This window comes from Pleuronectes platessa, chromosome 9 (genome assembly GCF_947347685.1).
Source record: "Pleuronectes platessa chromosome 9, fPlePla1.1, whole genome shotgun sequence".
Classification (NCBI taxonomy): Eukaryota; Metazoa; Chordata; class Actinopteri; order Pleuronectiformes; family Pleuronectidae; genus Pleuronectes; species Pleuronectes platessa.
The window spans coordinates 5,996,420-6,019,579 of record NC_070634.1 but is presented as its reverse complement, the minus strand read 5'-3'; the positions used below and the strand labels follow the sequence as shown (position 1 = coordinate 6,019,579).

Sequence of the window (23,160 nt, the reverse complement as noted above, 5' to 3'; positions counted from 1 at the left end):
GAGTTCAACCACCTCCGAGACGTGGCCTGCATTTCTCTCATTTTTTATACCTCAGGTGTTATCGCTTGTGTGTTTTCAAGGTTAATTTTGAATTTAATGACATTTTGAAATTCATTTGACTTTGATTTGACCTCAAGACTCTCCAACAATGCCTGTTGTAAAGCGTAAGAGTAAAAGTTTTTAGGCAGTTTTCATTTAAAAACCTCAGAGCTGACTGAGGACACTGAATGCTGTAGAAGATCTTTTGGTGTTTTAGCACATTGGCTCTTTCGGACATTCTCCTACTGGAGGGCCGGCAGGAAAAACTCCAGAGAAAGTCCAGAGGGATTTTGCATGCACACACACAGCCCTTCTGGAGATTATCCAGAGTTCAGTGCATGTCTGAAAGGAGATATTGTAAGAAATGGTGCAGTAGATAGTCAACCAAATAGTCATTACTTTTTAATTGAAGTTACAACACAAAACAGAGGAATTGCAGAGGTTGTGCTTGACCCCGAAATAAAATATATAGTTAATAATTGCTCACAGTGATATGCTGATTTTTAATATGTAAATTCATCCTTGATAAACCATGAGTTGTTGAGATTTTTCTCAATTTACAGCTTGTCAGCCACACAATGCAACCAGAGATAAGAACAATCATTTGAATGTTTCTTTCAATTACAGTGTCTAGAGTTAAGTCAAAAAACAGAGAAGACTAAAGAAAGTAATTTGGCAAGAGAATACTACCTATGTTCACAAACAATGACAGTAAGCCCTTTAAGGCATTAAGGTGGCATTTCAAAACAGAACACCCACACTGTTGTGTTGTATTCATCCTTGGGTAACTCTTACATCACTCCAACAGCCACAATAAACCCCAGCGTGGGCAAATCTCCAGAAAGTGAAGTACGGTCTTTTTCAGTACCATCACTCCATGACAAGGCTGAATCCCATCCAAAAGCATCCAGCGTCTCCAGAGAGGAAGACTAATCGAGCCAAACTGAAGCTGAATGTTTATCTTCAGGGCTTTAGACCCTCGGTCAATATGTTATATACCTCAGGAGGAACTATTTAAAGTTTATGGAAAGTTTATCATTGTTTGGAGTTAAGCTCTGACTCTTATATGACCGTCGAGAGCAGTGCAGTACAGTGACCTGTCTCTGCATAATATCCTCAGAGCATGAAAAGAAAATAAAGGGAAAAAAAAAAAAGAACACATGTCAGTTTTGTGCAGATGAAAAACATTACACTAAAAAACAGATGTAGTAAAGTAAGATGTACACTCTCACACTACTCTACCGGAGCTTTCGGGTTTCTGAAGGTCCCAACAAGCCACATTTAAGACTTTTCAAGAACATTATAAATTCAATTGAAGGCTTATTTCACATCCATGCTGGCCAACAAAAGTATATGAAGTCCCAGAATTACAGTAAATCCCAACAACCTCATTTATTCACATCCAACTGGATATGAAGATATAGTGTGTGTTTGTTTGTGTGTTTACTGTTGGGTTTTTATGGTAGATTTAAGAATTTCTGACCTCTCATGTGATTGTATTCTTTTATACCCAATTTGAGCATTTTCTTATACAAGATGCTGCAGTCTTCAAATTAAGTTGAATTTTTTATTCAACATGCAAGTAGCATTACCAGGGGGAATTCTAAATAAAAACATCTAATTTCCCAAAGCACATTTAAAAGCGCATTTGAAAATTAAATAATTTAATAAATAAACATTACCTTCAAATGTGGATTGTATTTTTTTTCAGTATGAAGAAAAATTATGTTATTCGACTTTTCCTGTGCCCTTGTTCGGATTCGTATCTGATGGCTACAGGTTTGACATTCTACAGTGGACGGAAAAAGCATGATTTTCTAGAGACATCTTTTTTGTATGTACATTGATATAAATACACAGCATTTACAGCCTTGTTACCTCCACTAAGAGGATATATCTTTAATCTGCATTTTTTTTTTTATTTAGTTTGCGGGAATATGAAGAAAAAATACATAATGTTGGTGCGTATCCAGATCCAGGAATAGTTTTTCACTTGTGAAAACATTCTGCGATAGTGTTTTTAATATTGTTGATATATGGGATATAAATTTATGTATGTGTGTAAAATTTGGTGCAGATCCAGATAAAAGTCTGGATCTAGTGAATTTGTTATGGCTTCATAAGGTGACTGTTAGGCCTTGGTGGAGGTATTTGCTCTCTGAGGGCCATTCTAGTTGTTAATGCGGCCAAAGGTTTCATCGGGGGAGGTGGTTTGGAGCAGAGCTTTGAATGTATATACATCCCTGTGTGCTGTGACACCATGCAGTAAAAACTGAGGCCCATATTTATGGCACCCCTGAAAATGTAATTCTGCACTTCTTACTAAATAAACATTCATAAATCAGAATTGTGTTGGGTAGCGTACATTTTGCAGCAGATGCTTTTTTATGACTTTAGATTTTCACATGTGCATCCAACAGAACTTTCCCACTTTTAAAAGCTCCATTTAAAAAACATTCTAACGACTAGCGTTAAAGCTGACATTCTACAACTTATATGTCTGTTCTTGTCAACGAAGGGTTACAATGATCTATAATTTATGCCTCATTCTGTCACACCTCCGCTATCAGCTGCAGGCTTTTCATTGCACTTCCTTCTATTTCATGGCTTCTTATACGGTTGGGGGACAAATTAAATTAACTTTTATGACATTGAAATCATATAGGCTCCTGCTGAATATCATCCCCGAGAACATTCACGACAAAATGAAGTCATCAGCTGCGCAGGCGGGGGTTTAAACTTTATAGCCGACTAAGCACTGACATGACGTGAAGTCATTCTTTGTGGTGCCTTGACAGCACCGCTTAAATGTTGTAAGAATACAAAGATTTTCTCAGACGGTCAGGAAGCCTTTGTCCCTTTGTTCGGAAAATAAGTCATTCTCTGAGAATAAGGCATTTATAACTCTCAGGTGTGTGTGTGTATGTGTGGGAAACTACAACTGCTGGTTTCTTTACAGTCATTTTTAGTCACCTCATTAAACCCTATTTCAAAAGTTCAGTATAATTTGAACACCGCCAGTATTTCATTACTCTGTTCCAATAGTGTGCAGCTCTTTTTGTTTGTGGTTTCATTTTATTTTCATTAATTTATGTATATAAAGTAACACACAATAATCAAAAAAAATTTAAATGTGTCAGTGATAGCCAGCTGGCTAATATATGACTGTAGTCCTTTGGCCAGATGTTTGAGAGATGGTTTTTCTTAATAATTTGTTTTTGTCTTCCCTTAATTTGTTGTAAATTGTTTGTTGGTTTTTAAGTGCAAATAAATCAAAAATATTACCACAATGAACCGGTTTGTTGATGTACATTTCTTTTATAAAAATGTATTAGTTAGGTACCCAGAGATTTTTTAGGGTGACTGAGAACTTAGTGGAAGTATACAAATGTTTCCCATTAATTATCTCGACTGGGGCGGCCTGCCATATTCTAATTTGTCCTGCCACAGTTTCATAATAACACAAAAAACATTTCGTACACTTCTCATAATAAAGAAAGATCTCTAACCCGTAAGTGGCACTGCAGTTCTCTCTCTCCAATATGTGCGAGAGCAACTTTCGTGCACATGCGCTTGTGTATTTAATGTAATTAAAGCCACTCCATCAAAACCCCTGCACCAACCTGCCACTCAAAACCACATCTCACATCCACAGCAGCATTCATGAACAAAGCATAGGGAAACATTTGTAACCACATCACATGGCACAATCTGTGCTCTTGGCTTTTCAAAGAGGTGCTTACGACACAATTTGAATTCCACTTTGTGTCTAGATAATGTTCACACTCTTGGGAAGAACTCGGAAGTCATTGGGGGTTCACTAAGAGTAAAGAGAGATGAGGAAAGAGGGAACAGGAGAGACAAATACCTTCATGCAAGACATCTTGTAGTGTGACTCTCTCCCTTGAGATGGCGATGTCTTTCACTTTAGATTTAGCCTCCAATAGTGTAACGCTCCTCAGGTCATTCTTCTCTATGCGGAGAGATGGGTAGCCTGAGAGGATGAAAAACAAAGAGTCTCATTAAAGATACACATAATCCAAAACACTTTCTAACTGAGTCACAGGTCTTTTAACTCAGTTTACCCCAAAATAAAAAACCCGGGGGACATCTGCTTTGCATCACTTTTGAAAGAGATCCCTTTATGACTGACACACAGATTTACTGTAAAACACACAAATCCCTCACATGCATTCAAAGAATTCCAGATATTACGTGGTCAGCAAGAGATGTACAGTACCGTAAACACGCAAAGTCTTGTATTAGAGCAGGACCGTTACATAACCTCCCAATGTACTCTGCTGGTTGAGTCAGGTAGGTAAGTTTTGATATGAAACACACACAAACACACAGGGGCCGTTCCTTACAGTATCTGAGTATCTACACATAAACGTACAAACATACATAAGCCCTTTCTATCAACTCACTTCATATGTGAGGCATAACCAGACCTTAGGTGCATGTGAGACCAATCTGACAGGCTGGGAACAGCAGTTTAGACGAAAGGTTTGCAAACCACAGAAGACAAAAATAATGGAAAGCTTCCCCGCAAACAACCTCCCGACACAATTGAAGTTAACATTAAGTCCCTTTGTGTTTTTATAAGCTACATCTGATACTTTGTAGAGATGTTTAAATTCTATGAGATACACGAGATTAAAACACATCTTTAATAACAAAATAAACCTCAAAAACACAATAAAAGTGTTTTATATTTTTCTGTGATGCGGGTCCAAAGATTCACACTTTACATTGGCTAATTAAAACAAATTTGAAGTTTAAGTCTCTGCTGCTGCAAGTGTAAAATAAGGAGAAACATAGAAAAGATCAATGCTGCCCCCTGCAGGTCAAATTGAGAACATCGAAGGAATGAAAACAAATGTTCACAAAAGTGAACAAGTTAACAAGCAACATATGCATTACACACACACGCATGCTTTGCGGAGGGTTCAAAAGAAATCCAAAAGATATTATTTGTATAATCTTACATTATTTTATATGAATAGAAAGTAACAATTCATCTTTTCACGGCAGCCATTTTGACGATGAAGGTTGTGCTCTATTTATGCTGAATGATGCATATTTAAGATATATTTATATTTTAAGTTGTCCTGTTTCCAGAGGGAAAACTACATAACCAAAACCTTCATAGATTGAGTTTATTGTATGTTATTGATATGTATTTGAGACACAGGCTTGGGCTGTTTACATGCATACGACAGTGTGTGTGTGAAATTAACCATAATGAAATACACACATTGGGATTTCTAATGGGAATGCTTCAATTACTGAGTATCTTAATCATCCATTATCAAACAAAAAAAGTTGTATTGACAAAACACAAGATAAAAAAATATTCAGTTTATAATGATAACCAACAGAGAAAAGCATAAAATCCTCACATTTGAGAAGCTTGAACCAGAGAATGTTCAGCACTTTAACTTCAATAAATTTGTTTATTCAGCTTTCGTTTCAAAATTGGTTCGATAGTCCTTTTTATTATTTTGAAAATAAGTATCTAATGCTAAATAGTGTAAATCTCTATCTAAAAGAGTAAATATTGAATCTCAAACACACAACATAACAAGTTGACACAGTAATGAGGCAGGTTAGTATGAAGCAGGTGAGTTGCATGGGTCATGATTCGGAGGATCAGTTCAGGAAGTGTAACTTTCCAGTTATTTCTGAAAGTATGAGCTTTTACCCTGTTAATACCCTGAAGGCAAGACATGAGGATGATTCGGGTGTTAATATTACTACGCTGCACATGACAACATAATAGTATCAACGGGTTTGGAGTGTTGAGTTGACTCTCAGAGCTTCAGTGGAACTTACTTTTGGTTTCATGAGGGGGAGCACCAGGGTTTTGGAAGGAGGAGGCTGCAAGCTGAAGTATGGGTGCAGAACCAGGGTGATTGTCTGATGACAAGAGGGGAGGGGGCACAGGGTGGGAGAGAGTGAGAGAGGTGTTTTAATGGAGAGCTCACTCAAATTACAACATGACCTGAGGGAATGAATGGATGTGAACGGTAGCTGCAAATGTCCAGCTCATACGCGAAACATCCATCCAACCAGGCATGCATGCAATATGGGTAAACTTGCCCATCAGGAGTTGGGTGGATGGTGGTGTAAATGATCACAGTCAGCAAAGCATAAGACAAAACGAGAAGGCAAGCGGGTCAAACAAAATGCACAGGAGGTGAGATGTGAGTTGTAACCACAAGAGGGCAGTGATGGATCATACATTGACAGACAACCTGGGGCGCCTGTCCACTGGTTCCCAAAATGAAGTAGTAGAGAGCTGAGAAGAATCAATATTACTTTCACCGTGGAGGTTATGTTTTCACCCCTTGTTTACTTGTTTGGTCTGCACAGAATTAAACAAAATACAGATCATATTTCCATATAACTTGTTGGTACACAAAAAGACAAGATAAGAGATTTTATCTACCCACAGATCTGAACAATGTGGCGGATCAGGGATGGTTTTCTCTAACACTGAAGCTCCAAAAGTGATTTGTGGACTCAAACACTTCACCCACCCCTCCATCGGCAGAATGATGAGTAGATAATAAGTTAATTTTCATTTTTGGGTGAACTATGCCTTTACGGGGACAGTTGGGCCTTGGCGGAGGCATGTGCTCTACTGAGATTTATTCAGTTTATTTCTTTGGATCATTAAATTTAAAAGGTACGTGTCACTCTACAGATATATATCACAAAATACAGGTATGTAGTATTAACAACTGCATCGAGACCAAACTGCACGGGGAAGAAACTAACCCCTAAATCGCACTGACAAATGACTGCCTTAGGTCTGTGAATTATTTTGAATGGGATGCTATTCCATGGAAACTGCTCATAGTATTATGTTATAAGAAAGGGCCAAGGCAAAATATTACGACAATCTCTAGGACTTTTTATATTGTTTCCAGGTGAAAGCAAACATTTTTCAGACATGAAGTCTAGGCAATGCAAAGACAACTGGATCTGGACCTTTCCTTTTACATATGAAGAACACAGCAGGAGATTCTCTGGGTCAGATGCATTCACAACAACAGGACAATCTCCAAGGTGTTCAGGTGAGGGGTGGTGCCTGGGAGGCAGGATATTAACACCTCATCACATGCAAAGATATATTTATAGCATATCGACAGCGGTGTCAGCCCTTATCACGGAAAGCTCTTCAATCTTTGTCTAAGTTGACATCTTCGTCTGCGTCTACTACGGGAATGCACCTTTTTTTCATCATGAGATATTTGTGTTCTCTTCATCAACTCGCCCACTCACTCATAGTGAATCCTAGGGGGCTTGGAGAGAAAACTCAAGAGACAGTCAGTGCATGTCTGAGAGCAGCCAGTATTTCCCTTTTTTGAAGGTAAATGTGCATTTCACTAGGAGGAATGTTCTTTATGTTATGGTGATTATTATGTAATTATTACCCATAGCAGTAACTGTTGTTTCGGTTTCTAAATTCATTTTGATTGTGTTGAGATCCAAGAATATTGCAGTACAGTAGCAGTTGTCCAACAACCACTGAAGACTCCAGGAAGTTTCTGGTCTCAAAAGTTGCAAATAGCTCCCTGTTAAATGGAAAGTTGTTGTTTTTAACCCTTATACTTTGTATTTATTACAAAAAAATTGTAATATCTCCTTTAAAATCTAGAGCTGCCGTGGTAACCGTGGTGATACTTTTAACATGAGAAAATTGAAACTCATTTAATGGCTCTATTGCTGTACTTACAGTGTAATGAAAAGTCCAACTCTGCATGATAAACAGCTACAAAATAATACTTACCCCATAATTACATTGAGCGCCAGCCAAGAGAACATGATCACACTGCAACAACATCTATGAACAAAGACCCTTATTGGAGGCAACGTGCTCAGGCTGAGATTAACTGAGAGATGAAATGGTAATAGTGAGTAAATTCTCATACAGGTGTGAGATCATGTTTAGACTTACACTCACTGTGACGTCATTCCTCTATGTCTGTTTCCCACCCTGCTCTGTTTACATTGTAGTTGGTAACTTAAATTGTGCAGAAGACCTTCAACCGTACAAGTTATATTCACCATCTTGTTCTATATTCTTACGTCATTAGTGTAGATCAGTATCTGCCACTTCCAAAATAAAAGACTGCTTGTGCATCTCTAACTGTTGAATTGTTGTTCCAAGTTGTCGCAGCACACACAGTGAGAACATTTACACACTGCTCTGACACTAACAAGGGTTAACAGCAACCAAAAATAAAGAGGGACTATGTTCTTCATTACGATCTTATGACAGCAGTTAAGCTAATAAGGTCATTCACAGTCGATTATTGCATTTGGAGCAGCATGCACATTTTGAGATGCCAGTGTGAGAAGAAGAAAAAACTGTGGAAGACTGAATCAGACATTATGGACGTATTTTAACATGTCTTCATCCAGTTTTGTGTGAGCACTCCACAAAAGAAAAAAAAAAAAGAAAAAAAAAGAAAAAATATATATATATATATATATATATATATACATAAACCGATGCATCGAACCATTGATTGAACTGGTTGTTCTTTCAGTGGTCAGATGGCGTAAGATAAGATGTCTTACTTGTGACAGGGGCTGCGTTGTTTGGAGTGTCTGCCCTCAGGTACTGTGTGGTCTGTGTGGATGGCTGAGACAGACCCTGTGAGCTCCCACTGTCACTAACGCTGAAAAACACAGAGAGAAAACAAGTTCTTATCTGAAGGCTCCTGGATCGAGCAGTAACTTCAAACTAGTCTTATATTGTTTCAATGGTACAACTTGATGGTAAAACCTGATTTAATTTAATCAGAATATTACAGAACTAGAGAAAAATGTTGGCATGACTATAAATAAATAAAAAAATACACATATTTAAAACTAATGCAGTCTAAAAAAAAATTAATATGTGCCGATTGTGATCATTTGGGTTGAATTAAACTACTTATTTCAGTGTTAATAAACTTTAAATTAGCAGGTGACCAACACTCTGAAGCAGCAGCGGCTGTGACACATCAACGTAAGTGACATTGTGGACCACAACAACAGTGTGTTCACGACAACTGATTCTACAGTTTGGGTTTTTGCATACCGAGTTAAACTTCACAGAACTTTAAATAGACAGAAGGAACAGCTCCATGTTCTGCGGTGGTACTGAGTCCACCAGCCGGTCTTTTCTTGCCGCGGCTCAATTACTGCAGTTCCCTTTACAGTTTGAAAAAGTAAGCTCCAACCAGCATACCACAGGCCAAGCAAACAGCCCATTCCAAACAGGGAGGTTTAGAGTGAGCTCTGCATTAGTCGTTGAAATAAGAGGAAGAGCTCTCCATACAGTGTAGCAGAGTTTCAGCTATGGTAATGTCATAAGATGCCTTTGTTTGTCTGACCAAGAGAACAGAACCCAATGATATACAGGTTACTATCATGACAGAATGAGAAAACCTGCAAAATGTATACATTTATAAATCAGTCAGTTTGGGGCTTTTTTGATTAAAAAAAAAAAACGTACTGCAACAATCGTTGAAATAGTTGCCAATACATTTTCTGCTGGTCAGGTTATCAGCTCTAAAATATTTTGACCTCATGCTAACGAAAAACCTGAGAGCTTTTAACCCTAAAGATGTCAAATGGACAGACTGAATTGTTTAGAAATCCCACCATGCAATGAGATCATATGCAGCCACTTTATCTAAAGTACGGAAAGTTTAGTGTAAATGTCACATTAGACAGATATCCATGACAAATTAAAAAGCTATCTTTATGCTATTTAAATTCACCGTTGCCTCAATGGCTAACCTCTTCAAAGTGCTGATCGCATTTCACACCGATATCTGCAGAGCTGCCTGAAGCCATCTGGCTTATTTTTGTAGGTCTTTGAATAGAGGGATTCTGTAAAAAGTACTAAAATAACTTTCACAGGTGACAGATAGGAGGCTGTAAATCCACTCAGCTGAATGCTGGTTTTCTTCCGCTTCACTATAATGAGCGTGCTTTCCATAACAATGGCCGTGATTTCTTTGGAACCATGACAAACTAAAGAAACAAACCTGTCCTCCATCTCCACTCTCTTCATGCTGTGCAGGTGCAGGATGGCCAGGATGATGGCCACGAGGAAGATGACGATGCAGCACACGCTTACGCTTATATAGAACACCTGCGTGGAGCTGGTGGGGGGGACCGCACCATCTACTGAGGACAACAAGCCACAGGTTAACAATTTCAGGGAAAACTTTGGTGACTATAACATCGCAGTACACAAAATAACCTTGTCATTACGAAAGTCTCAACTCTGTTACGAAAAATGCAGAGCATCAAAATGGAGGTAAAGCATTGGGATAAAGACATGAGTGAGTGAGAGAGAGGGGGAAAGACATGATAAGTGCACTGAGGGCTCCACTTAGGGTTAATGGAGGCCTGGAATAGTGGAGGCTGGGCCCAGGATCCAGTGTCTGAGAGCTTTTCTCATCACCTCTCTAAAAGCCTCGGAGGGCCCCAGGTTCCTTGGGCTTACCGAAGCAGAAGGGAGACAAGCCACTAATGGTGCTTTGTTACTGGGGCAGTGGGCTCAAAGAGAATAAATCCCACTGGAAGAGGACACCCACTCCAATGGGTGGGGGCTAACGGAGCACATTTCAACAGCAGAATGCATCCATCTCTCTGGGCTCTGAAATCATATGCCTTGGTTATGGAAAGTTTGACTAACGATCGTTGCTGTACAGAGAGACTTCTTAAAAATAATTCAGCCTCTGTCTTATCAGGCTGATGACACCAGGGAGGACATGGAGATGGAGCTGGTGGAGAGAGAGAGCAGACCAAGATGTGAAAGTAACATTACAGTCCTACTTACAGTCAGGCCGCTCAATAGTGATGTTGTTGATGGGAATGGGAATGGGAATCTTTGGGTCAGGATCAATTCCTGTGAAGGAAAGAAAGAAGGGATGAAGTCAGATCGAGAGGCAGACAGACAGAATACAAACATCATCCGAATGGCAGAATTTACTAACGCAGTTGTGAGATTTAATGCAGTGTAATGCTGTGAAAAGTGTGTTAAATTAAGAATAAATGAAATTATTTTAATGAAACTTTGTGACATATTGTGTTTGTTCAAATTGTTATGAATTTCTCAAGAAATTACTAATTGTGTGCACTTTGGTGTGGCTTGATGAATTTAAGGAGACTGGCGGGACTTGGTGGAGGTAAGTGCTCTACTGAGAGACATTCATGTTTAAAGATGTTGTTTAAGACCAACCCAAGTAAAAACATTATTCATTTTCAACCTAATGAATTTCTCTCATTTCAAATTTAACAAATTTTATTAGAAGTCGGCTGCGCTGCGGGAACTAAGTGGGCACTGGAGGCTCTGTGCGCAGCCACCGAGCATCTACCGTTACAAAGAGTGACTATTGGTAGTGTCCACCGATTGAGAGAAAATAACCTTTGATAGACTCTATCCCCTTACTTAAATCAATTGTGATATCATTATTATTAGCATCATTTTTTACGCGCTCCACATCAATGCAATAAGACTTGTGTGGTAACAAAAAAACAACTCTGATTGTAGCCTTTACTGTGTCCAGTTGGCCCGCTAGCCCCCTCTTGGCAGTACCACTGCATTGGACGTGCATTGCTCAGCGCCGGTCAACAGCAAGACCTTTTTTAGAATCACTCAAACATAGAACTGAGATTATAAAAACCTGCTGATTTAATTTGTATGTTCCTGGATAAACGGGGCTTTGCTTCTTTTGGAACAATAAAGTTACAACAGTGCATTGCGTCATAATCTGCTCCTGTGTACAGGTGTGTGTGTGTGTGTGTGTGTGTGTGTGTGTGTGTGTGTGTGTGTGTGTGTGTGGGTCTGTCGCTCTTCACACAAACAGATCTATTTTTTCTATTGATCAATGAATCCAGACTTTTTTCCCCATTGTTTTTAAAAACATGTCTCATTAATTCTCGAGAATCAAAGAAACACAAACTGAACTTACATATGAACAAAACAAACCCACGTGGTAATCACCTGCGGTTTTAATGATAACCGTCTGGAATTTTACCCTGGTTAATCGTAATTCCGGGATTCATTTCACTCCTACATTCTCAACTTAAATCCAACACTGGTCAATAACATTATACAAGCTGTTAGTACTCCATAGTCCCAGTATTGTAAAGCAACATAAAATAATAAGTAATGTCCAGTATATGCAGTATATGCTACTCTTCTCCCTGTATACGAACAGCTGCACCTCCAGTCACCAGTCCGTCAAACTCCTTAAGTTTGCGGACGACACCACCCTCATTGGGCTCATCTCTGGAACCCAGCCCCACCCACCCACCACCATCACCCTGAGAGACTCCCCAGTCGTCACCGCGGAGTCCTTCCACTTCCTAGGCACCATCATCTCCCAGGACCTCAAGTGGGAGCCCAACATCAGCTCCCTCACCAAAAAAGCTCAACAGAGGATGTACTTCCTGTGGCAGTTGAAGAAGTTCAACCTGCCAAAGACAATGATGGTGCACTTCTACACCCGCATCATCGAGTCCATCCTCACCTCCACCATCTGGTTTGCTGCTGCCACTGCCAACGACAAAGGCAGGCTGCAGCGTATCATCCGTTCTGCTGAGAAGGTGATTGGCTGCAATCTGCCATCTCTAGGACCCTGAGGCGTGCAGGCAAGATTGTGGCAGATCCTTCCCACCTGGGTAACAAACTCTTTGAGGTTCTTGCCTCCGGCAGGAGGCTGCGGTCCATCAGGGCCAAAACCTCACGCCACAAGACCAGCTTCTTCCCGGCTGCAGTTGGCCTTATCAACAAGGCCCGGGACCCCCACCTGACTTGGACTATTATTACGCCCCCACACTTCAAGGATGTGTTAAATTAACACACATTATATTATATTGCATAACATTGCATATTGCAATTTGACACTGTTGTTCTGTTTGCATTTTGCATTTCACTTTACTTTTTATATCTTTTATCTTTTGTATATTTTTATTTTATACATTGTTTTTTATTGTATTTCTTATGTGTGTTGTATTTGAGTTTTTATGTTCATTGTATGCACCAATAACCAGAGCAAATTCCAGGTAGGTGTAAACCTACTTAGCAATAAATACCTTCTGATTCTGATTCTGATGATCATTCCTGCTGATGGCAGAGAACTATCCCACAAACAGAGACTCTAGGCCCAAAGGCAAAACCCAAAATATTTTTTGTAATTAAGCTTTTGAGTTTCCCACAGGTTTATGGGTTCCATGAAAAGTTCCAGCCGTTGAAAATGACTACGGGCTCTATTTTACTGATCTAAACGCATGGTCTAAAGTGCACTTAGGGCATGTTGAAATCTACATTTGCTAGTTTAATGGTGGAAAACAGGTCATTGAACCAGGCACAAGGTTCAAACAGGTTTTACTTCATCTCTGAATTAATCATGATTGTGTTTTGGGTGCAACATGCAATAAACCAATCAGAGTGCTGTCTCCAGTTGTCATTAAAAATCCAGGTTTGGAGGGAATTTGAGGGTATTGTGATGGCACATTTGCCAGGTGGTAAGAGAGAAGAGTTTCCTGCAGAGGAAATGGATCTGCTTGCGAACTGCGTCAGTGAAACTGGAAAAGTATCTTCCATCCTGCTTGGTGACGCTTTTATTAAGATGGAAATAAAAAATTTCCCTCAGGGCAGACTGCAAGAAGCCTCATGGCCACATGTTATGATCTTCAGAGAGTTTGAAAATAGCACAGAGCAGAATACAGAAAACAGAGAGGTATATTTCCCACTGCAAGTTTCAAACAAAATGTTCTGGGAGAGCTAGAAAAAAAAGCTTGAAAACTCAACACAATCCACAGCATATGTAGAATATAATATTAAAAAAATTGATTTGTCTAAGCGACATACAAGTGTGTGCTTAAGAGTTCATTCGTTGGTCAACTAAAAGTCCTTTCAAGAGCAGATCTTTTGACTTGTTGCATCCGGGAACCCACAGGTGGAACTAAAAAATATTAACAATGGTTCTACTACTATTCATTCACTAACTGCATCTTCGCTGTGGTATGTACATATTTTTGCTGTGAAAAAGTCTATGGTTGAATAATTTAATTGATAGATACTTCTAAACTGCATTTGTTTGGATACTTACTCTTATAACACATTTTCCTCCTCTTGAAGTTGAGCACTGTGTAGTTGTTGGCATAGATGGTCAGATTGAGCTGTACTGTTATAACAGCCTCTCCATCCACATCACCGGAACAAAAGAGGTCCACTCTAAAGACTGTGGTAAAAAAAACACGCACAAAAACAACAATCATCATTTGGAGAAACGTAATGAACAGCAGTGAATAATAACTGGTGACAGAAATCAACATACAAAGGGGAAGACTCACTATCTCCATTGACATTTCAGAAAATACCTAAAAAAAAGTGTGTTTTAAGACGACGCTACGAGATGAATCGTTGCCGTAAACCATTTGATTTGGAGCAAATAAATATCGGTTAAACGGGAAAAAAAGGTTAAGTTACAAGGCTGCGTGCTTAATTATTTCAAGAATGAAGAAACTAGGCATCCCATAAACCATTGCGAATCAGCTTGCCCTCCCATACATGAGCTGACTGGCTTGGATTTTCACCCCTTTGAACTCTCCTCTCATCTAAAAACTGCAGCATGTTAGAGAGGGAAATAATGGCTGCATATTTAATGAGCTAATTTGAGAAAGTCTAAAAAAGTCAAAATACTAGAAGCATATTGAGCACTACAAGTTAATGAGAGCATGTGACCAACCAGAGGGAACGTGGGGAACCTCCCCCTGAATGGAGATGTTGCTTCTTGGTTGGTCCATGGCAACAGGGTTCTCCACGAGGTAGCCAAGCCGGTAGTCGACCTACAAACAAACAGTGACAAGCCAAAGTTGCTAAAGCACATACAAGTTGTCTTAAATGTGTGTCAATGTAGTGAAGTGAATAGTAGATCATTCCTGACACTACCGATACTTACTTTTGCCTTGGAATGCCATGTGAAGTGAAGGCTGTTGGTCTCACTGGGCACAGGCAGAGTGAAGGAGAGTGCATAGTGATTCACCACATCATCTCGCACATAGTAAAGCTCTGCATCTAAACCTGTGTGAGGACATAAAAGGGCAGCTGGTGAGAACGTGTTAAGGTCACTAGACATGAAAGACATTACTTTACAACAAATAGACCTGCACACAAAGACAAAGTCTGAGACAAATGGTAAAATATCCACTTTAGCTGCCAGCTTGGATAATGGCGGGTTTCCCCTCAATAAGGGAGATGGACTAACCACATCTGGTAGTACTTGAGAACTCTTAGTGCCCAAGTGCAAAACTTCAAAAAAGTTCAAGTGAGACAACATCCAAAATATGGCCGCAATTTTCTGTGCAGGAAACAAAATTGGGCAGGAGAAGGTTTTAGAGGATGGGAGAGGAATGCCTTGGATAACAAATGTGGCCTTACATGTGACATCCACAAACTGCTCGACCATTCAGTCTATCAGGCGCTGGAACGTCAGAAAGCTGGGCAGATTGTTAGTGTGTGTATTTCTTTATCAGTGACCAAAACAAAATGAAGTCTGAATTATTTTTTTCACCGGGGCTCCTGCTGCATCAACAAGTCACAGAAGTCTACTGTTTTTCTGGTGAAATCCCCAAATCTGGCCTGGGGCTGTGCGATCACTTCTTGAAAGTGTCTGTGTGGCAAAGTGGTGTCTGTCTATCAGTCTGAGTATCTAGTTTAAAGAGAGGGGAAGAATGTGCCCAGGCCCCCCCAATGCCCCCGGGCCGTCTCAGAGCTCATGCTCTTAGACCTTTCTCACATTGGCTCAATTAAAAACATTTGCAGCCATTTGCCAGTTCAGACAGAGAATGGGTGTTTCTTAAACTGGTATTTAACCAAGTACAAAGAGTACGATTGCTGGCTTTCATTTACATTAGTTGGGAGTGTGGGCCTTTTCCCTTTTCACTACATCTGTTGGAAATCTCTATGTAAATTCAATTTTGATCAATGAACCTGTGATCAGGGTTCATACAAATTTTGACCAATGGATTTCCATGACTTGTCAATAACTTTAAACCAAATTTCCATGACCAAACAATTTGTGAAATCTCGGTGTATACAGGAAAAAGCGACAAAATGTACTATTTCGATGACAATTCCAAAGCATACAGTATACCTTAAAAGACACAAATGAATGAGACAATAGTTTGATTAAAAGACATTTTACTTGTACTTTTCCATTTTTAGCCAAGCATGTTTAAATCTACACTTGCCTGGCAGTGTATTATCCCGCCTGCTTCCCTACCGAACTTGTCAGTTAGTATGAGATAGTATCCCTGCTTATTTTTTGAGAGTATTTCTTTTAAAAGCATTTGAATTATTTAAAACTCAGCGTAAATGAAAGACATGAAAATATGTATATAACAAATTTCCATGACTTCTCCAAAACTTTTCAGCCGTTTTCCAGGCCTGGAAATAAAAAATAAAAATTCAATTCCATGACTTTTCCAGGTTTTTCATGACCATAGGAACCCTGTTAGATATAGTAGTTTAACAAAAGAAAACAGATCAAGACAAATTTACTGGAATTTTTATATTTTATATTTTTCAATGTTTAACTGACAGCCCCCTGGAGTTTGCTTATTTGTCATCAGAAGTTAAACAAAACTCATTGTGAGACTTGATGCCGTTTCTAATACAAGACAAGACGCAAAACAGAAAAACAAAACAAAAAAGAAGACAGACGAAGAAGTAAATAGAGCTTCTGCTGATAATGGCCGACGCTTGTGAAAACACATGATCTCCGCAGCCAAATTAATACGGTAGGTCCTCTGCCTTGTTTTGAATGTCTGTGAGCGGATAATCTCCGGCTGCTTTTTCATATGTGAAAGGCAACCTCTGAGGAAAGTCCAGACCCAAATGTGTGTACATCCTCCAGAGTTCATGGCTGAAAAAGCCTGACCAATGTCGGCAGGTGACAATTCGCTGAAGAACATGGTTTGAATGAAAATCCCAGCAAAAGTTAGAAAGAAATTAACCATGAATCAGATTCACAGTCAAACCGATCTATTTTAATGTAACACAAGTATAAATATAGATGCAACTAAGGATTATTTTATGCAATTATTTGATAATCTGACACTCTATTATTGTTTGCTCATACAATCACAAACAGGGTTCCCCTTATCATAGCACAACTTGGGTGCAGTTTTTTGAATAAAGAAAAATAAAGCTAAGAGATCTGTACTGCTCTGGGAAAGGATAATGCACAGGGCTTTAACTTCATGACTAAACTGTCATTAAAACAGAAATTTTATTTTTGAATGAAGCAGTTAACAGTGTAACAACAGTCTTTTATAAAGTATTGCATTGTGGGTTATTTGTAGCCTTATTACCTGCAGTACATCAAAAGTATGTTCATGTCAGACAAAACTGAGTCCTTCAGACTTAATCAGCCTAAAGGTGTTTTGTTAGCCCTGTTTAACCTACAGGAGTGTCTGAAGGCTGGTGTCAACATGTTCAGCGACCACAGAGGAATAAATAAATGATCTGTGAAAATTACTCTTTGAAAACCTCTGAAGTCTTCACTGCAGAAATTAGTCATCAGGGAGAAGATCTGTCAAACAGAATTACAGCTGTCATAGAAGATTTGCTCAAAAAGACGCCCCCAGGCCACTTCTGCACGAGACCTCCAGAAAAATAAAGAAAACCCAGGAAAATAATTTGTTTTAATGGTTTGACATTTTGAATGTCTTACTTTATTAAAAATCTTGAAGATATTCAAGTTCAAAATCTACTGACTAATTCCACACAAGACTGTCTATATATACACTCCTGATCAAAATCTTAAGACCAGTTAAAAAATTGCATGAATTTGCATTTTGCACTGTTGAATCTTAGGAAGGTTCTAAGTAGAGTTTCAAAATGCAAAAAGAAGAAATGGGAACAAGAGCCCAAAAGTTGTGAGCAGGCAATTTATTGAAAACTACAATTTAACTGAAGTAGGCTGTTCATCAGCTGATCAAAAGTTTAAGACCACAGCTATAAAAAAAACTCAAAACCTCCTAAAACAGAAATTAAAGTGTCAAAAACTGACTCAGTAATGAGTAGCTCCACCCTTATTGTTGATCACTTCAAAAATTCGTTTGGGCATGCTTGATGCAAGTGTTTCCAAAAGGCTAGTGAGAAAGTTGCACCAAGTGGTGAAGATGGCTTCACGAAGGGCGTCCACTGTCTGGAACTGAAGTCCATTTTTGTAAACTTCCCTTGCCATCCATCCCCAAATGTTCTCAATTGGATTAAGATCAGGGGAACACGCAGGATGGTCCAAAAGAGTGATGTTATTCTCCTGGAAAAAAGTCTTGGTCAGACGGGCATTGTGAATTGGAGCGTTGTCCTACTGAAAAACCCAGTCGTTACCACACAGACGAGGGGCCTCAGTCATAAGGGATGCCCGCTGCAACATCTCCACATAGCCAGCTGCTGTTTGACGCCCCTGCACAACCTGGAGCTCCATTGTTCCATTGAAGGAAAAAGCACCCCAGATCATGATGGCGCCCCCTCCACTGTGCCGCGTAGAAAACATCTCAGGTGGCATCTCCTTGTCATGCCAGTAACGTTGGAAGCCATCAGGACCATCAAGGTTAAGTTTTTTCTCGTCAGAGAATAAAACTTTCTTCCACCTTTGAATGTCCCATGTTTGGTGCTCCCTTGCAAGGTCTAAACGGACAATTTTGTGGCGTTGAAGGAGACGTGGCCTTTGAAGACGTTTCTTGTTTTTGAAGCCCTTCCTTCGCAGATGCCGTCTGATGGTTATTGGGCTGCAGTCAGCACCAGTAATGGCCTTAATTTGGGACGAGGATCATCCCGTCTTGACGGACAGCCATTCGGATCCTCCGGCTCAGCGCCGGTGAGATTTTTTTGGGTCTACCACTTGATTTTTTTGTTCCATAACCCTGAGGATCTTTTAAGAAATGCAAAATGACTTTCTTACTGCGTCCAACCTCAGCAGCGATGGCACGTTGTGAGAAGCCTTGTTTATGCAGTTCAACAATCCTACCACGTTCAAAGACGGTGAGCTTTTTTGCCTTTGCCATCAAGAGATCTTCAGTGTGATTACTTGACAGGAAATGACATGGAATCCAAATTTTTGCACAGACTTTGGCTTTTAAAGGCTGTGGTCTTAAACTTTTGATCAACTGATGAACAGCCTTTTTGGAGTTAAATTGTTGTTTTCAATAAATTGCCTGCTCACAACTTTTGGTCTCTTGTTCCCATTTCTTCTTTTTGCATTTTGAAGCTCTACTTAGAACCTTCCTAAGATCCAACAGTGCAAAATGCAAATTCATGCAATTTTTTAACTGGTCTTAAGATTTGGATATATATATATATATATGTCTGTGCATATGTGAAATTCACATCTCTCAAAAACATTCATCTTATCTACTTCACACTTGGCTGGTCTGTTGTACATGGTCCACAAATTTGCAGTGACGGGTTCAGTGCGATATGATGCAAAACATTCAATATTAATAAAAATTGAATAAACTGGCGATCAGCACTCTGTAGCAGTCAGTGTGGGCAGGGCAGCATGCTGACTGTCTGTCTTCTTCTACGTCCTCAGATAAACTACAGCAGTGGTTGGCATCTGTGTCAAACCTGAGGTCAAAATCGCCAGAGATCATTTCGATAATACATTTTTTTTATTTCACCATATCGGACTGAGAAATAGACACAGACTGCCCCATGATGGGTAAAGAATCACTTCCAGTTTGGGAACTTGTCTTCAATGAATAAATCAGTGTTTGTTTTGTTGCCGCAATGCTTTATATTGAGCTGAATTACAGAGCTTTTATTTTTTTTAAATCATGAACTCTCTGAAAGGCATCTTTAGACAGGTATGAATACAACCTCAGTGTAGTCATGTAATAATGCTCTCTCATCTTCAACTCTGTGTGACTCCTTTGTCTCACCACAGCCAAAATAGGACCATTGAGTTTAAAGTTGTTCCTCCCACAGCTCCACAACCACCCACAAAAACTACAACAACTTCAAAACAGGGATGTAAAGGAATGGCAACAGAAGTATGTTGGTGTACACAGACTCAGTACGGGGAATAAGTGGTTCCTGAAGTTGAGGAAGTTCAACTATTCGCTGCAGTTTAATCCCCGACTCACACTCCCCGCTCTCTGGAATGGGACCACTGTGTTACTAGAAGGTGCTCCTGTAAACACAACTCTCGTTTAGTTGGTGTGTGGTCAAAACATTTAAAGAGCCTACAGATGTTTCTAATGCAAACAGACTTCTTTAATGGAAAAACAACATTCTGAATACCAACTTTATTTGGCAGCATATTTTGTTTTGAGGGATTATTCCCAGCTAGCCATTTCCATCCCTCTCTGTTGGTGTCAAGTGATTAACAATAGTCAGGTCAGTATTCAATATATTATCAGAAACACTCGAGCACAAGGAAATAACAAATGGCAACTGTACTGCGTCATCCATCTTTAAAAATACATCTTAAATAAACAAACTGTTTATGCTATACAAAAAAGATCACATCAAATTCTGTTGGAATATCACATCTAAATAATATACATTATCTATATGTATATAACTGCTTAACGTTATTAAAAAATATTAAACCAAATATTAAATGGTACTCTACCTCAGATTTAAAAAAAAATGATTAGCCTAAATAAAAAGGTAATTCAGGTAAACAGCCATTAAGCACATACTGCCATGTATAACTATATTTGGATTAAAGCAGGGTAAATACTGGTGGATAGTTTGGACCACAGTTACATTGGAAGGTAAAAACCATTTGTTAAAATCAGTGCTATATTTTGTTTATCATGCACAGTGACATGATGTGACACTGTTTATATATAAACCCATAAAATATGGTGAAATCCATCATCATACACGAGCAATGTGACCCTGCTGCAAATTCAAAATCACAGCCAAGGCCCTAAAACTGGAGACAGACACAATCTTAGTTTATGTTACCCAGGACAAAGTTTGCGTTTTCTTGGACTTCAAACTAATAACATCTGTGGCGGTGATGTTTCTACTATACATAAATATAGTAGGATTGCACAAATAGGGCCTGAATTCCCCCCAAGAACTCATAACGTAGTAGTAACCACTGATTACTCATGTAATATTGAAGTAATGAGAACAGACAAATCAGCAACTATTTTTAATTTCTTTTAAATAGTTTTGTCACCTGTAAGGATTCTGCTTTTCTCTATTCATATTGAGAGTAATCAAGAAAATAATTTGCAAATTTATTGATGATTAAATCAATCATTAATTTAAAGCACTTTGCAAAATCATAATCTTGACTGATGTACTTTTTTGATAACAAAATGACCAAACAAAGGAAAATAGAAACCAAAATCAACAACCTATTGAGTGCTGTATTCAAAACCATACCGAATATCCAATTAACAAAAATGTAAATCACAGACTGAACCAACTTGCGTGAATTTCATCACGGCAAGTCATAATGTGACTCAGTAGTGTGTAGGGCCTTTGTGTGCCTGTATGCACTCCAGACAGTGAGCGGGCATGCTTCTGATGAGTCAGCGGATGGTGTCCTATTGGATCTCCTCCTAGACCTGGATCAGGGCATCAGTGAGCTCCTGGAAAGTCTTTGGCGCTACTTGCTGGTGTCGGATGCAATGATACATAATGTCCCATTGGTGCTCAATTGGATCAGGGGAACGTGAGGGCCAGTCAATGGCATAAACTCCTTCATCATCCAGGAACTGCCTACACACTCTGGCCGGGCATTGTCCTGCATCAGGAGGAACCCAGGGCCAACTGCACCAGCATAACGTCTGACAGTAGCTCTGAGGATTTCACCCCGGTGCCTAACAGCAGTCAGGGTACCACTGCCCATTAGATATAGGTCTGTGCGACCCTCCGAGGATATGCCTACCCAGACCATCGGTGACCTACCGGGTCATGATGGATGATGATACAGGCAGCATAACATTAAAACACCACAGCGTTTCCAGACTCTTTTACGCCTGTCACATGTGCTCAGTGTGAACCTGCTCTAATCTGTGAAGAGAATGGGGCGCCAGTGTCAGACCTGCCAATTCTGCTGTTCTCTGGCAAATGCCAAATCAAGGAAGTCGGCCCTCATGCCACTCTCATGGAATCTGTTTCTGATTTGGTCAGATTTGGCCAGTAACATGCACACCAGTAGCAGACAATGCTGGGAGACACTGAAACCTTCTTGTGACCGCATGTATGGATTTGCCATCCTGGAGGACCTGAACTACCTGTGCAACCTGATTGGGCTAAAGGTACTGCCTCATGCTTCTAGTAGTGACAAGGACACTAGCAGAACACAAAACTAGAGAACAATCAGTCAGGATGGATAAGAGAGGGCAACTGTCTGTGGCTACCACATGAAAAAGAACATTCCCTTTTTGGAGGGTTGTCTTGCTTTCCCACTTCCATTGCACCAGTTCACTTTCATTTGCACCAAACCAGGTGACATTGCTTCACAATAACTGATATCGGCAGTTCGATCCCCAATGTTCGCCATCTGCATGTCGAAGTTTCCTTGGGCAAGATGCTGAACCCTGAATTGCCCTTCATAGAACGACAAAGTGCTGCTAATAGATGCACTGTAGGAATGTGTGTGTGAATGGGTGAATGTAAAACTGTACTGTAAAGAGCTTTGAGTGGTCATCAAGACTATAAAAAAGCACAAAATAAATACAAAACCATTTAAAACCATATCCCTGAAGTTTAAGTGATTTGGTGTTTTACTGTGACGATTAAGTGTTCCCTTCATCTTTTTTTGGCAGTGTACAATAGTTCAATGAATTGTGCTATGAAGCCCTTTGAAATCTTGAATCCATAAATTATTTGATTCAACTATTTTGTAAGATTTGCGGCAGATCTGTTTGACCAGGATAAACTGTACTAGTCACATACTCTTTCAACTCAACACCGACTGACATTTCTAAAGACCAAACACAAAACACCTCAAACCTGCCCAGCACACTCTGCTGCTGGCCACTAAGCAACTCCACTGGAAGTACCTTGCTCAAGGGCACAAGAATACGTCTTTCAACTACAGGAGAGGAAGGAGGATT

At 39.6% G+C, this 23,160-nt stretch overlaps 1 protein-coding gene across 3 annotated transcripts in view; it reads right to left on the bottom strand.

Moving 5' to 3' along the window:
- ryk (receptor like tyrosine kinase) overlaps positions 1-23,160 on the bottom strand; it is a 47,835-nt gene that overhangs the window by 10,601 nt on the left and 14,074 nt on the right. Inside the window, exons 2-9 of one of the 3 annotated variants that reach the window (XM_053430603.1) lie at positions 15,024-15,145; positions 14,811-14,910; positions 14,172-14,303; positions 10,892-10,960; positions 10,092-10,233; positions 8,632-8,732; positions 5,875-5,958; positions 3,908-4,033 (exon numbers count right to left, since the gene is read on the bottom strand). In XM_053430603.1, the coding sequence (XP_053286578.1) occupies positions 3,908-4,033; positions 5,875-5,958; positions 8,632-8,732; positions 10,092-10,233; positions 10,892-10,960; positions 14,172-14,303; positions 14,811-14,910; positions 15,024-15,145 (876 nt within the window). The remainder of the gene's footprint in view (positions 1-3,907; positions 4,034-5,874; positions 5,959-8,631; positions 8,733-10,091; positions 10,234-10,891; positions 10,961-14,171; positions 14,304-14,810; positions 14,911-15,023; positions 15,146-23,160) is intronic. The other 2 variants (XM_053430604.1, XM_053430606.1) reach the window with 2 other exon arrangements.